The sequence below is a fragment of the Emydura macquarii genome, unplaced genomic scaffold (genome assembly GCF_026122565.2).
Source record: "Emydura macquarii macquarii isolate MOO-44397 ecotype Brisbane River unplaced genomic scaffold, CSIRO-AGI_Emac_v2 contig_960, whole genome shotgun sequence".
In the NCBI taxonomy this organism is placed as follows: domain Eukaryota; kingdom Metazoa; phylum Chordata; order Testudines; family Chelidae; genus Emydura; species Emydura macquarii.
Window position 1 is genome coordinate 124149 of NW_027131097.1, and position 12927 is coordinate 137075.

General features: G+C 44.9%; 1 protein-coding gene across 1 annotated transcript; it reads left to right on the plus strand.

Moving 5' to 3' along the window:
• Window positions 1-390: 390 nt before the first annotated feature.
• Window positions 391-12609, plus strand: BET1L (Bet1 golgi vesicular membrane trafficking protein like). Its single transcript, XM_067543655.1, has 4 exons — window positions 391-511; window positions 6617-6708; window positions 7499-7555; window positions 10263-12609. Exons 1-4 carry the CDS (start codon window positions 493-495, stop codon window positions 10428-10430), a joined length of 336 nt encoding a protein of 111 aa, XP_067399756.1. The 5' UTR covers window positions 391-492; the 3' UTR covers window positions 10431-12609.
• The last annotated feature ends 318 nt before the right edge of the window (window positions 12610-12927 follow it).

The following is a 12927-nucleotide window of genomic DNA, read 5'->3' on the forward strand; positions in this document are numbered from 1 at the left end:
GTAGCGCCCAGTCCGGCCTGGGGTGTAACACAACTCGAGATACCATCGCTGCCCTGCAGAGTTTATTCAGACAGAAGGGGCCCAATCCACCCTTTTGCCCATGGGTCCCCAGCCTGCGGGGCATGACCCCCTAGCCTGCCCAGCATGGCCAAGCCTGACTCCCCGTCCCCTGCCAGCCGAGGGGCACCAGGAGGCTGGATCGGAACCAAGCGTCCACGGCCGTGCTGGGCACTGGGGGACCCCGATGGCCGGGCATAGGGGGCAAGACGGGGAGGGGGGGAACGGTCTGGCGCGCTGCTCCGGCTGCTCCGGGCCTTGTCCGTCCCTCCGCCCCCCATCCACCGGGGCACGCCGGCAGGGGAGGCCCCGCCCCGTGAGGCGGGGCCGGGGACACGGTGCAGCTCACCCCAGCCGGAGCCGCTGCCGGTGCCGCCCCGCTGTGGGCGGCCGAAGAACAGAAGCCGGAGCCGGACACGGAGACGGGACGCGGCCATGGCGGAGTGGGGCCGAGGTGAGAGGCGGGCCGGGAGCCCCGGGCCCAGCCAGCGCTGCCACCGCCGCTGCTGCCGCCTCTCCGGGCCCGGGTCTGGAGCCCCTGCGCCAGCCTGGGGGGCAGGGACAGTGGGGCCTGGCAGTGGGGCGGAGGGTTGCTGTGGTGTGGGGGGCAGGGACAGTGGGGCCGGGGATTGCTGTGGTGTGGGGGATAGGGCAGCGGGGGGTTGCTGTGGTTTGGGGGGCAGGGACAGTGGGGCCTGGCAGTGGGGCGGGGGTTGCTGTGGTGTGGGGGGCAGGGACAGTGGGGCCTGGCAGTGGGGCCGGGGATTGCTGTGGTGTGGGGGGTAGGGCAGCGGGGGGTTGCTGTGGTTTGCGGGGCAGGGACAGTGGGGCCGGGGGTTGCTGTGGTGTGTGGGGCAGAGGGTAGGTGGGACCTGGCAGGGAGCTATGGGATGGGGGGCTGACAGTGAGCTCTGAGGTGGGAGTGCTATGGTTAGGTGGAGGTGGGGGGCAGTGAGTTGTGGTGTGGAGGGTAGGGGCACCTGGCAGTGAACTGTGGGCTGGGGGTTGCTCTGGTTTGGGAAAGGCTGGGGGCAGGGAGGGGCCTGGCACTAGGATATGGGAGAAGGGAGTTGCTTGGATTTTGCGGGAGACTGAGGGGACAACAAGGCCCATGGCATTGTGCCAGTAAGATACGAGGTGGAGGGCTGGCTTAGTTTGGGGTGACTCTGTGATGTGGTTAGGCGCCTGTCAGTAAGGTATTGTGCTGGGAGGACAACGAAGCCTATGTTGGTAAGATATGGGGTGGGTAGTTGGTCTGGGGTGGGTCTGTGGAGCAGGCATTAAGGGGCATGGCAGTACAAAATATGCATGGAGGGGTTGTTTTGATTTGTTGGTAGTTTTGAATTTGAGGGGGGAATCAATCAATACCACAGTACGATCAGGCAGTCACTTTGATTTGTTGTTTAAACCTCTTGTGCATATGGGGTTTTCTAAATAGTAATTTTGTAAAACAAAGTTAAAATTAACATTCTGGAAATTGGGTTACTCCTCAATCTCCTTTCCTTCTGCAACCACTGCCATGGTGGTTGCCCGTTGCCGCAATGGGGCTGTCTCGGCTAGATGCCTCTTCTCCTTAGTTTTTGTGGGAGGATGCACAATGCTCCATCTGTCTCATGTGACTACAGGTGCCTCCTGTTAGTAGCTCTGCTTGCTTCTATTTGGGCATCAGGAGTTCAGGGTATTTAATGCTAAACAGTTGCTGCCTGGATCCCCATAGTTTGAAGTGTAGTGCGAAGGACTGAGGACAGTGTGGGATGTTTTGGACTCCTGTGTGTGACAGCACAGTCATTATGAACTACAGGCTCGCCTGCCACCCCAAGATTTCAGCAGTGGTTCCTCCATTTAAGTAATACTCCTTTTAAGGCATGACTTATTTGGCATGAATATCTGCAGTGACTCAGAAGCTACTTGTACTGGTATCTTGGTAGGTAAGTTGGTGTACTGCTTCTTATATACAGGTTGTGAGGCTGAAATCATCAAAGTCCTTTGGGCTTTGTCTATTCTAGAAAGTGTTGTCAACGCAAGTTACAGTGGTGATAAAAAACTGCTGTAATTACAATGCTTGTGCCTGTCCACACAGCGTTTATTGTGTTGTCGAAGTGCATCCACAATTGGTGTTCTAGCATCAACATTGAGAGTAGTGCTCTGTGGGCAGCTATCCCACTGTGCAACTCATTACCTTTTGCCACTAGGAATTGTGGGAAGGCAGAGAGGATCGCGGTGCACCATGGGTGTGAGCGCAATGTTCCATGATGCAGTGATTTCAATTCCGTCCTTCCATGGGTTTCCGATTGCATTTTGCAGCATTTTCCAACAGGCCCATTTTCCTGAGCGCCATCCATCTCTATCTGAAAGGATGGATCATGCACTGCTCTCCACTGTCGTCAGTGTTCTGAAAACATCGCAGCTGGTCATGCAGTATGTCATGAGCTCCCAATCAGAACTGGAATCCGAGGCACCTGACCTGCTGTGTGCCATGCAAACAAACAACGCCGAATTACCACTTGCATTCATGGAGCATCTGCATGTGGTGCACCGCTGCTTTTGGGCGCATGAAACAAGCAATGTGAGTGGTGGGACTGCATCATTATGCAGGTCTAGGATGATGAGCAGTGGCTATAGAACTTTCCAATAGGCAGAGCCATCTTCACGGAACTCTGTGTGGCGCTCACCCCTGCACTGCTGCGCAAGGACACCAGAATGAGACCTGCCTTCTCAGTGGAGAAGCATGTGGCGATCGCCTTGTGTAAGTTGGTGACTGCTACCGGTCGGTCACTAATGAGTTTGGAGTCAGGAAGTCCGCCATTGGAGCTGTGTTACTGCAAGTGTGCAGGGCCATTAATCGCATTCTACTATGAAGGACTGTGAGTCTTGGAAATGTGCATGAAGTAGTGGATGGCTTCGCAGTGATGGGATTCCTTAACTGTGGTGGGGCAATAGATGGGCCAAAATCGGGATGTGTGCGCCCAGATCATCTTGAGACGGAGTACATCGGTAGAAAATGGTGCTTCTCTGTGGTATTGCAGGTGCTTGTGGATCACCGTGGGCATTTCACTGACGACAGTGCAGGTTGGTTAGGGAAGGTGCATGACGCGTGCATCTTTAGAAACACTGGCCTGTACAGAAAGCTGCAAGCAGAGACTTTCTTTCCAGACCAAAAGATTGCAATGGGGGATGTTGAAATGCCCATAATGATCCTGGGAGACCCCAGCTACCCCTTACTGCCATGGCTCATGAAACATTATATGGGCAACCTGGATAGCAGCAAGGAGCACTTCAATAACCAGCTGAGCCGGTGCCGAATCACTGTTGAATGGGCATTTGGCAGATTAAAGCTCGCTGACGTTGCTTTTATGGCAGGTTAGACCTAAATGAGGAAAATAGTCCCATGGTTATAGCCACCTGCTGTGTGTGCCATAATATTTGTGAAGCTAAGGGTGAAGAGTTTCCCTCTGGACGGGGAGCAGAGGCGGATCGCCTTGAGGCTGAATTTGAACAACCAGATGTCAGAGCTTATTAGAAGGGCACAACAGGGGACCATTCGAATCAGAGAGGCCTCGAGGAGCCATTTTGACAATGAGCACCAGTAAGGTGCCTTTGTAAATAGCACTGTGCCATGCTGTGACTGCTATCCAGCTTGCACTGTATATCACTGTGAGGTGCAACCACTGTGCACAAGAGATAAATAAATATTACTTATTCTTCACAGAATGTCTTTATTAAATAACAATTATTCGCAACACACATGAAAAGCTGGTTTGGAGGGGAGAAAGCAGTGAGGGGCAATGTGAGCTATGACAGCTGGGTGTAAGTCCAGCTATCGTTCTGGTAGCTGTCTGAAGGGGTGGAGTGAACAGGTACCGAGATGGGCCAGGAGCTTGGTGGGAATGTGTGGGTGGAGTTTGGTGAGGGCATGGAAAGCAATTCTGTATTGGCTGCAAGGAGGATGAGCATGCATGAATTCAGTCTGCAGCATTACGAGTGACTTTAGCAGTTCTGTTTGCACCTCCACAGCTTTTATCATGTGCTCTTGACCTTCTATCACTTGCTCCTGGTTTTTGCTTCTCTTTTGTCTATCAATTTTTTAATTTTCGGTCACTGTGTCTCCATGCCCTCTTTTCTTTCCTGCTTCAGAGGACTGGAGGAGTCCTTAGAACATCTCCTCTTTGCTTGTCCGTGATTGTTTTCTTATCAGCCGAAGGTGCTCGGCAGGTGTTGGGGGGCGTTTCTTCTCAAGGGCACATCTGTAGAAGCGCAATAAACAATGAATGAACAGAAACATGATTGTGAATGCAATAATAGTATTGATTCATTACTGGAAAATACAGCTCTTTTTCGCTGTACCCTGGCAAGTGTACAGCTTGACGATGGTGAGTTGTGCCTGGTGATATCGGGGGGGGGGGTCCCTCAAGCTGGGGAAAAGGTTCTGGGTGGATAATTGTTTGGAATATGGATGCAGTTACATAGGGACAAAATTTCAAATTGCCACCATTTTCCACAGGCAGTGGCCATAGAAGCTGATATGTCACTCTTGAGAGTAAGCAGGAATGCTAGGGTGCATCTCCTCCATGTGAGCCGCTTCAAATTGTGTCCCTGTACTGCTCGCCTGTGTGCCACTTTGGTCCCTGCACAAGTGACTGCCAGTTGGCATGGGAAAGTTTCCTACAATGGGGGAAGAAACAAAGCAGCTGTGCCGAGGAATCTCTGGCAGAGGAATGGCGAGTACCTCCAGGAAAGTTTCCTAGAGATCTCTCTGGAGGATTCTCGTGAAACCTCAGTGTGCATTACCACACTCTTCCATCGCACTGCCTACTTGAACAGGGAAATGGGAAGTACATGCAAACACAGCTACTTTTGTGTATTTCTATCCCTTCAACCACCTGTATAATGCGACAAAGCAAAGGACAGCTGTACCTCATGTAACAAAGCATCAGCTCCAAAAAATCACTTACCCGAGCTCCCCTCTCCTCTGTTCTGCATGCAAGAGCTGTAGGGCTGGGATGGCTCACACCCTCTGGGATCGAGAAGTCCTGACTCCCCACGTCACCAAATGACCCAGTCTCCTGCTCTGCTTCATCCTCAAACTTGACCTTCTCATCCATGATTTCTTTGTCGGGGTTGAGTCCGGTGTCTGCTGCCCCTGGAGCGGCGGTATCCACAGGTCTCTTGGTGGTGGAGGTGGGGATGCTGCTGAGGATGGCTTCCAGCTCCTTATAGAAGTGGCAGGTCTTTGGCTCTGCACCAGAGCAATAGTTTGACTTCCTAGCCCTTTGGTATCCCTGCCACGGCTCCTTAATTTTCACACGGCATCACAGTGTGCCCCTTTCATGGCCCTTCTCCACCGTTAAAAGAGAAATTTGATCGTAGGTATCATAGTTCCTTCAGCTGGAGTGGAGCTGAGACTGCACCACTGCCTCTCCCCAAATGGCGATCAGATCCAGAAGCTCCAGTGTGCTCCAAGTGGGAGAGCTTTTGGTGCAAGGAGCTGCCATGGTCAGCTAGGAAGATGAGATGTGAGCACTCTATGCCGACCAATCAGGAAGGGGGTTTTAAAAATTCCTGGGACTTTAAAGGGGGGAGAAGTAGATGGCTGCAGGGCAGCGGAGTTCAAACTGATGGCCGGTGCAGTCAGGATGGGCATTATGGGACACTTCCTGGAGGCCATTTACCGTTACATAACCAAGGGTGATGTCTATACAGATGCTTTATCACTAAAAGTTTGGTGCAAAAAGCTCTACACCTCTCATCAAGGTGGTTTTATTTTGTCACAAAATCAGGGGAGTTGGGTCAGCGGCGGGGAAGAAGGGTTCCAGGGTGAACACAACCACTGTTTTGGCACAAAAAGCTGACTTTGGTTAGACCTAGGTTAGACATTCTCATATGGAAGTTTTTACAAAAGAACAAACTGCTATTATTTATTATTGCATACACACACACACACAAACAAGCCCAAGCTGTCCCAAAATATGCACCTGTGCAGGTAAGGGCAGATTTTGACATTCTTTAGAGCAGGGACTTGTACATGTTGAAAATATCTTTGCTTGTCTGTCAAGTAGCTGATGAATTTGCTATTCACTTCAACCCAATGATACCTAGCATAGTAGTTTGGGGTGGGAGAAGCAGTTTCCTGGAATATTATTGCTCATAATCATATAACTTTCCGTTTAGTATTTGTCTGAAAAGCAGCCTTAAAAAGAAGGCATTTTCTAAAAAGCTTTGGTGATGAGTTTTCAGCAGTTCCTTGTAAATGACTTTTGCAAGTGCTGGAGAAGCAGCTATTTTGGAAGCACCATTGGTTTTAGTAGTAATGTTTTGTAATTCTGTAGATCCTTTTCATCAAAGGATCTCAAAGCATTTCACAGGCACTGATCTTTACAATACACACATGAGGCAGGTAAGCATTGTTATCCCCATTTTACGAATAGTGACTTGCCCAAGGTTTCACAGCGAGTCTGTGGTAGAACTGAAAATAGAAATCAGAAATCCTGACTCCATTTCTCCGTTTTAGCTGGTAAATACTCTGCCACTTGTTACATCATAACTGACAGAACTTTTTCAGGTCAGAATCCAAGTGCTGTGGATGATATGCTAGATATGGAGAACAAGCGCATGGCGGACAATCTAGCCACCAAGGTCACCAGGCTGAAATCGGTTAGTTGCTAACGTCACATAATTAATTTGCCTTACTGTCTTATGTCGTCAATGTTGGGAGCATGTAGTAGGTTATTTACCTTATTTATTATCTTTATGCAGCTGTTTGAGAAGCTTTTAAGTATAACACTGTCTATGACAGGTCAAGTAGCTAACTTTTGCTTTTGGAATGTCCTGGGGAATTTTACTGAAATCTTCATCCCTTGTTTGGGATTTAACCACGTTCCAGGGTACAACATTGTCTGTTTTTTGTGGAATCCAGAGAAGTAATTAGGTTTGGAATGTGAATGGCGAGGCCAAGGATATGCAAATATGTATTGCTAAGCGTGCTTTCTGTGGAAGGTCACAATAAAACCATATTCAAAATATTCATGAAAAAGATGTGTACGTGCAATGTTTCCCCTGAGACTAAATCAATTCTATTGGCTTGAAAAACATTAATTTATATACTGTTGTTAATGCAGAGACTGCAGTGTTAGCAGAAAACAGGAGTCTGTTTTCCATTTTCACTTCTCCAGTATTTGCATGGTCATATGTACAAAAGTTTCTGTCTGTGGTTGGTTGCAGAACTGAACTTTTAATGTTGGAGATCTCAGGAATTTCTACTACAAAATGTGTAATCAACATTCCATTTTTTTCATTGTACTGAACAAATGCATTGTGTGTATATGTGGTAGGAATGATGGGCCACTCCTGTTTGTGTGCGTGGAATTTCACTAGCATCTAGTATGTGAGGAGTTGATCATTTCACTTGGAGACACTGACACTTGCTTTCTTTTGTCTTGAATAGCTGGCACTAGATATTGACAAAGATGCTGAGGATCAAAACCACTACCTGGATGGCACAGTAAGAAACTGATAGGAGTCCATAAGGGGTGAAAACTTCTGTGCTGAATTTCAAGATTTGTCTTAATTGTTTGAGTTTCATAGCAGCCCAATAAACCGAACCAAATTAAATTCTAGCAGTTGGGTTTGACAGTGCCATAAATGCTGAAGTTATTTTGTGTGAGTTTTTTGGTACATACTCCAACAGATACCTACCAGCTGCTAATATCGTTGTCTGATCAGACTAACACAGCTAGTAACTGGAACCATTGGCATAGGACAGTGTATTTTAGAAATACAGATGGAGATTGTCTGTTTATTGGGTTAAAACTTCTGCCTCTAAAGCTAACATTCAAATGTAGGCCTTTCTTGGTCATTTTTGTTTGTGGCTTTGGAAGTGTTTATACATATGTCAGGATTACTTCCCATAATCTCTGAAACACACAGAATTAATCAGGGCTTTGTATTCACTACTCTTTTTGGAAATGCTGAGGCTGGGATTCTGTGCAAATAGGATCTGCTCATATTATCAAGTTTCTTATTCTTTCCGTTTACCACTTTAACTTCTATAGGTATTGTAAAAAAATAAATGTAATTTATAAAACAAAAATGAAATATAGTTATGGCTTCTACACTCTGGCTGCTGATGGAAGACCCAGGAATTTGAGGAAAGGCTGAAATTTCTGTGCAGTGTGTGGGCTAGCAGATGCCCTAGTTTATGGAAAAAGGGGAAAAGACCTTACTTTTGCTTTCTAACCTCCATACTTTCTAGTGCCTAATTTATTTATTTTCCCCTTATTTAACAAACTTAATTTCAACCCTCGTTGAAGTCTTAAATTGGTATACAAATTGTAAAGTAGCTATAGAGGGAGAAGATCTGTAGCATAGAGCTTACCCACTGAGGTTTTTGGAAGAATTCTGTAAGGAAGGGAATCCAGTGCAGATGTTTGAGGATGGGACTGAGGTGGTCATACTGTTACTTGATGAGAGAGATCAGACAGAAGCTTTTCTGGACATGTTGGAGTTTGGAGAAGTTGGGACCTGGAGGCTATAGAGAAGGTAACTGCAGGATTGAAAACAAGATGGGATGAAGATATATATGAAGACTTCATCAGAGGTGGGATCCATACAGTGACATACAAAGTCAACATTGGGAAGGAGAGTAGAATGGAGGTTCGTGGTGAAGGATAGCAGCAAGTTTATGGGCAAAATGGCCTTTCATCTTACTCTTAAATCAACAAGGTATATCCAGGAGATGAATTTGTGCTTTTATCTGAGATAAGCATTTCAAATAAATGATTTGGAAGAAACTTGAGCAGAAGCCACACATTATGTGTAATTAAGGAAGACTGGAGGGCAGGATGTAGCATTAAAGTTATTGGATAACATGTTCACTTGAGAGTGGCTGAAAAACTATAGCAAAGGATAAAAATGGTAGCAATAAGATCATAATGGAGAGGAGAAAAAGTAGATTGAAGAAACATACGGCCAGTAACTCAGTCCTGTTAAGTTATATTTGGGAGGATTCTTGATGCAGAAGAGAAACCACCACCACTACTAGAGATAAAGAGCAGTTGGGCAAATAAGAGTTGGGGCCACATCAGGAGGGAACTGGAGGTGCCTACACATCTATCGAGGTAGTGTAGCAGGAAAGAACGATCCAAAATCTGTATTGAAGTCAAAGGTGAAAAGGAAAAAAGAAGCGGCTATCATGAGAAAGGAGGTGGTCATTGAACTAATCAAGAGAAAGCACATTCTGTGCTATATCCAGAGCCACACTTTAGAGTGCCAGACTTCAAGAGTATGGTTGTCTGAGAGGTAACTTAGAAAATAGCCTTCTCTCCAAGCACTTTGGGAAGGGAAAGGTTGGAGATCAGGAGAGGTTTTAATTAGAAGAGTGAACAGCAGCAGATTTTAGAGATTTGGGTAAGGAAAAGGAACTGCTGACAATGGTAATGATGTGAGAAGACAGAAACAAAAGATAGGAGAGGAAAAGGGGGGCTCGAGGAGAAAATTTGCCTTACCGTAAGGTCTTTTATTATCTGATGACACAACGCTGAGCAATAAAATGTTCTAGTCTGCAAATAACACGACCATCAAATGGAAAGAAACTGCACCTTTTTCTAAACCTTAGGGCATATCTATGTGTGGAATTATCCCTGATTAACTGTGTGTATGGAAAGTCTTATTCCAAAATAAGTGTGTCCACACTTGGAATCAGGAGTAATTCCATGTATAGATAAGTAGCATTCTGTATTACTAGCTATACTGTATGTGGTGTATTGTAGGACATAATTGAGGACCCTGTCATCATGCATACATAGAATAGAACAAAACTAAGGTTGCTCTGAGGATCCTTAATTCTTCATTTTCTGCTTTGTGTGTAGTTAAGGTACCCTAAAGTTGCATTCACATAGGTTGTCATTATAATTTGGGAGTGTGCATTGCATTCAATAGAACTTTACTTGGCCTTTAAATATTTGATTGCATTGAATGAACTGGAGATAATATTCTGACCCTGGAGCCTGTGTATGAGAGTAGCAGACCCTGGTTTCTCAAAGACTGATTGCTGCTTGTATTTTGCTTCTCCTTTTTATTCTAGACTTAGGAGTTAGTCAGTTCCTTGGGTAGCTAGAGACTGAAATGGTTCTGCTTAAAAAAGTAGCACTGTCTCTGGAAAGCCCCATTTATGTTATAATTTCTCCGTTTCACCTTTCTCTCTCCCTCAGGACTCAGATTTCATGAGTGTGACAGGCCTGCTGACTGGGAGTGTGAAGCGTTTCTCCACCATGACACGCTCGGGAAGGGATAATCGCAAACTGCTTTGTTACGTTTCTGGCGGACTGATTGTTGTCTTTTTCATTCTCTATTATCTGGTGTCAAAAGCATGGACTTGAGTGGGGTCCTCATGCTGGAATTTTTATGACAAGAAAAACTGTAATCATGATAAACAGAGACTTGCTCAAAGTTATCTTCAGTCTACCCTGTCAAGGATTGTTGGGATATTCCTGGAGGACCAGATAACATCTCTGGACTCCAATTTACTATCATTTTTCTAATCAGTCTTGGACATATTCATCAGATTTTTAAACAAATGAATATAGTTCATTCAGATCTTTTTAAATTTGTGTGTACCACAACTTGATCTCCTTGTTGACACTTAGCCTTCTTTTTTTGCTTTGTTGTCCATGACCTTTAGCCTTCATCTATTGTCTGGCTCGTAACCTTGTGATGTCTGCCTTAGTTACATTCTGTGCCGTTACTGTGAAAAGTGTCTGACTTAACCCATAGTAGAAATGTGCCTGTACTCCATTCATAAATGAGCGGATCTGGAGAGGCTGCATGTCTTAAAAATCTTAATGTGGGATTGGGAGACAGGAGCTGCTGATTTCTAATCCAGCTCTGCCATTGTCTTGCTTTGTGGTCTTGGAATCTCATTTTATGTTTTGAAATACATTAATATCAATGGCATCTCACTAGGCTATGAAGAACTAAATCATATGCATGGTAGGTACTGATTTGAGTACTTACTACTTGTTACAACGAATGACTGAAGGATTTTTGTATCAGAGCAGGAATTTACCAGCAAGATAGCTTGGTTCTATGCTAGTCTCATAGCAGAAGATGGGAAAGGCCTGGCAGAAAAGCGTGGCTGTACTAGTTGGTGGCCGTAATTTTTCTGTAGCACAAATATGGCTCTTGTAACAAGTACCTACATGTGCTCAGTTGCAACCATAGAAGTTCTGAGAGAGTTGAAAAACAAGAGGGTGAAAAATCATTATTTTACAAAAGGCTTAAACTATTGGTGTTTTGAAAATAATCCAGAAGGGGAAGTTGTTTGTACAGTTGTTACTAGCATCCCCATAATGTGGCACTTTGGTATTCTTGGGAAAACATTTCATAGCTAAAGATGGAGTTTAGATCTACCTTCTTAAAAGTGGTCTGATCAGATGGAAGTAACCTTAGAATTCCAAATTCTTTGTTCTCTCATCAGCACATCATCTGGTAGATACCCTATATGTCACTGTCTGGAATACATACCTGCACAAGTATTGTCTAATGTTTGTGAAGCCATCACTCCAAAGCTTGTAGCACTTTGAGATGCAGTGTGCACTTTGTTCTATGATGATTCCACATAATATGCATTAGAAAGCTGTGTGGGTGAAGGATGTTTATGATCTTTCAGCACTACATCTTTACTCTGTACTGTACACTGGTTAGAAATGCTCATCTCAAATCACCCCTCTCTCCCTTTAATTGAACTTGTCACTTCACCTCCCATTCCAACCCATGTGTGTTCTCCCATCTGAATTATTTATATCTGCTTCCAGTTATAATAAACTATTCTAAAAATACTACTATTGTTTAAAAAAAAAAAAAAAAAAAAAAAAAAAAAAAAAAACCAAACAAACAACCCCAAATCTCTCCACATTATTTTAAAATGTTTTTATGGTACAAAAAAACTCTACCATAATTGTTTTGTAGTGTGTATATATATTTGTCCCAAGAACGTCTTTGTTCTGGATTTTCCTGTAAGAATTCCTTGCTTGGTGATTGGCTATCGCTGAATATTTCCTTTATACAGTTTCTTCTTTTTCTCCACAAACAGACTCATATTCCCTAATCCCTATGTATGTTGTCTGGCCTTGACAAAGGAGACAGTGTGACAATGAAGAATTCCTCTCTTACAAGCCACAGAACATTAATTCATGTGCAGATTTACATCCAGTTGTCTTAATCTGCTTCTTACCTTGAGTATTGATCTTCTAATACACTAGTTGATGTATTGTAACTTGTGTCCTTATCCTGTAGAATGTGCAGTAGGGATGGGTGGAGAAGGATGCAGTGATGATCCACTCTGACTCCTGTTCAGTTGACTCTGTCATGTTCTTGTCTTTGGTAAGACTTGGCTGTTCTGAGCTCATTTTACATGCTGAAGAGTTTTGAGTGGCTCACTTGGCTATACTGTCTGCTTTCCTCAGGCGAATCATTCCTGACCAAAGGCTTCCAAAGCACTCTAATTCTTGCCATAACAAGAATGCTTTTTATGGTGTAAATAAAGTTGTACTGTCTTAAGATGCTGCATGAGTAATTTATATATATAATGTTCTTATCATGGTCTAATACTATATTATACTAGCCAGTTTCTAAACATGTACATGATTAACTTTTATAGACTCTATTGCCTTGGACCTTGCGTTATACAAATATATCAATAATACAACACTATCTACAATAGACAGTGCAGAGATTACCTCCAAGCTCTAAACTGCATTAGACCAGGAGGGGGTGACAAGATAGAATCCTGTGGGATCTGCATTTGTCTTTGTAGCCGGGAGGGGTGGTTCCCCTCTGAGGAGGACCCAGAGAGGGAGCCAGACCCACCCTGGCTGA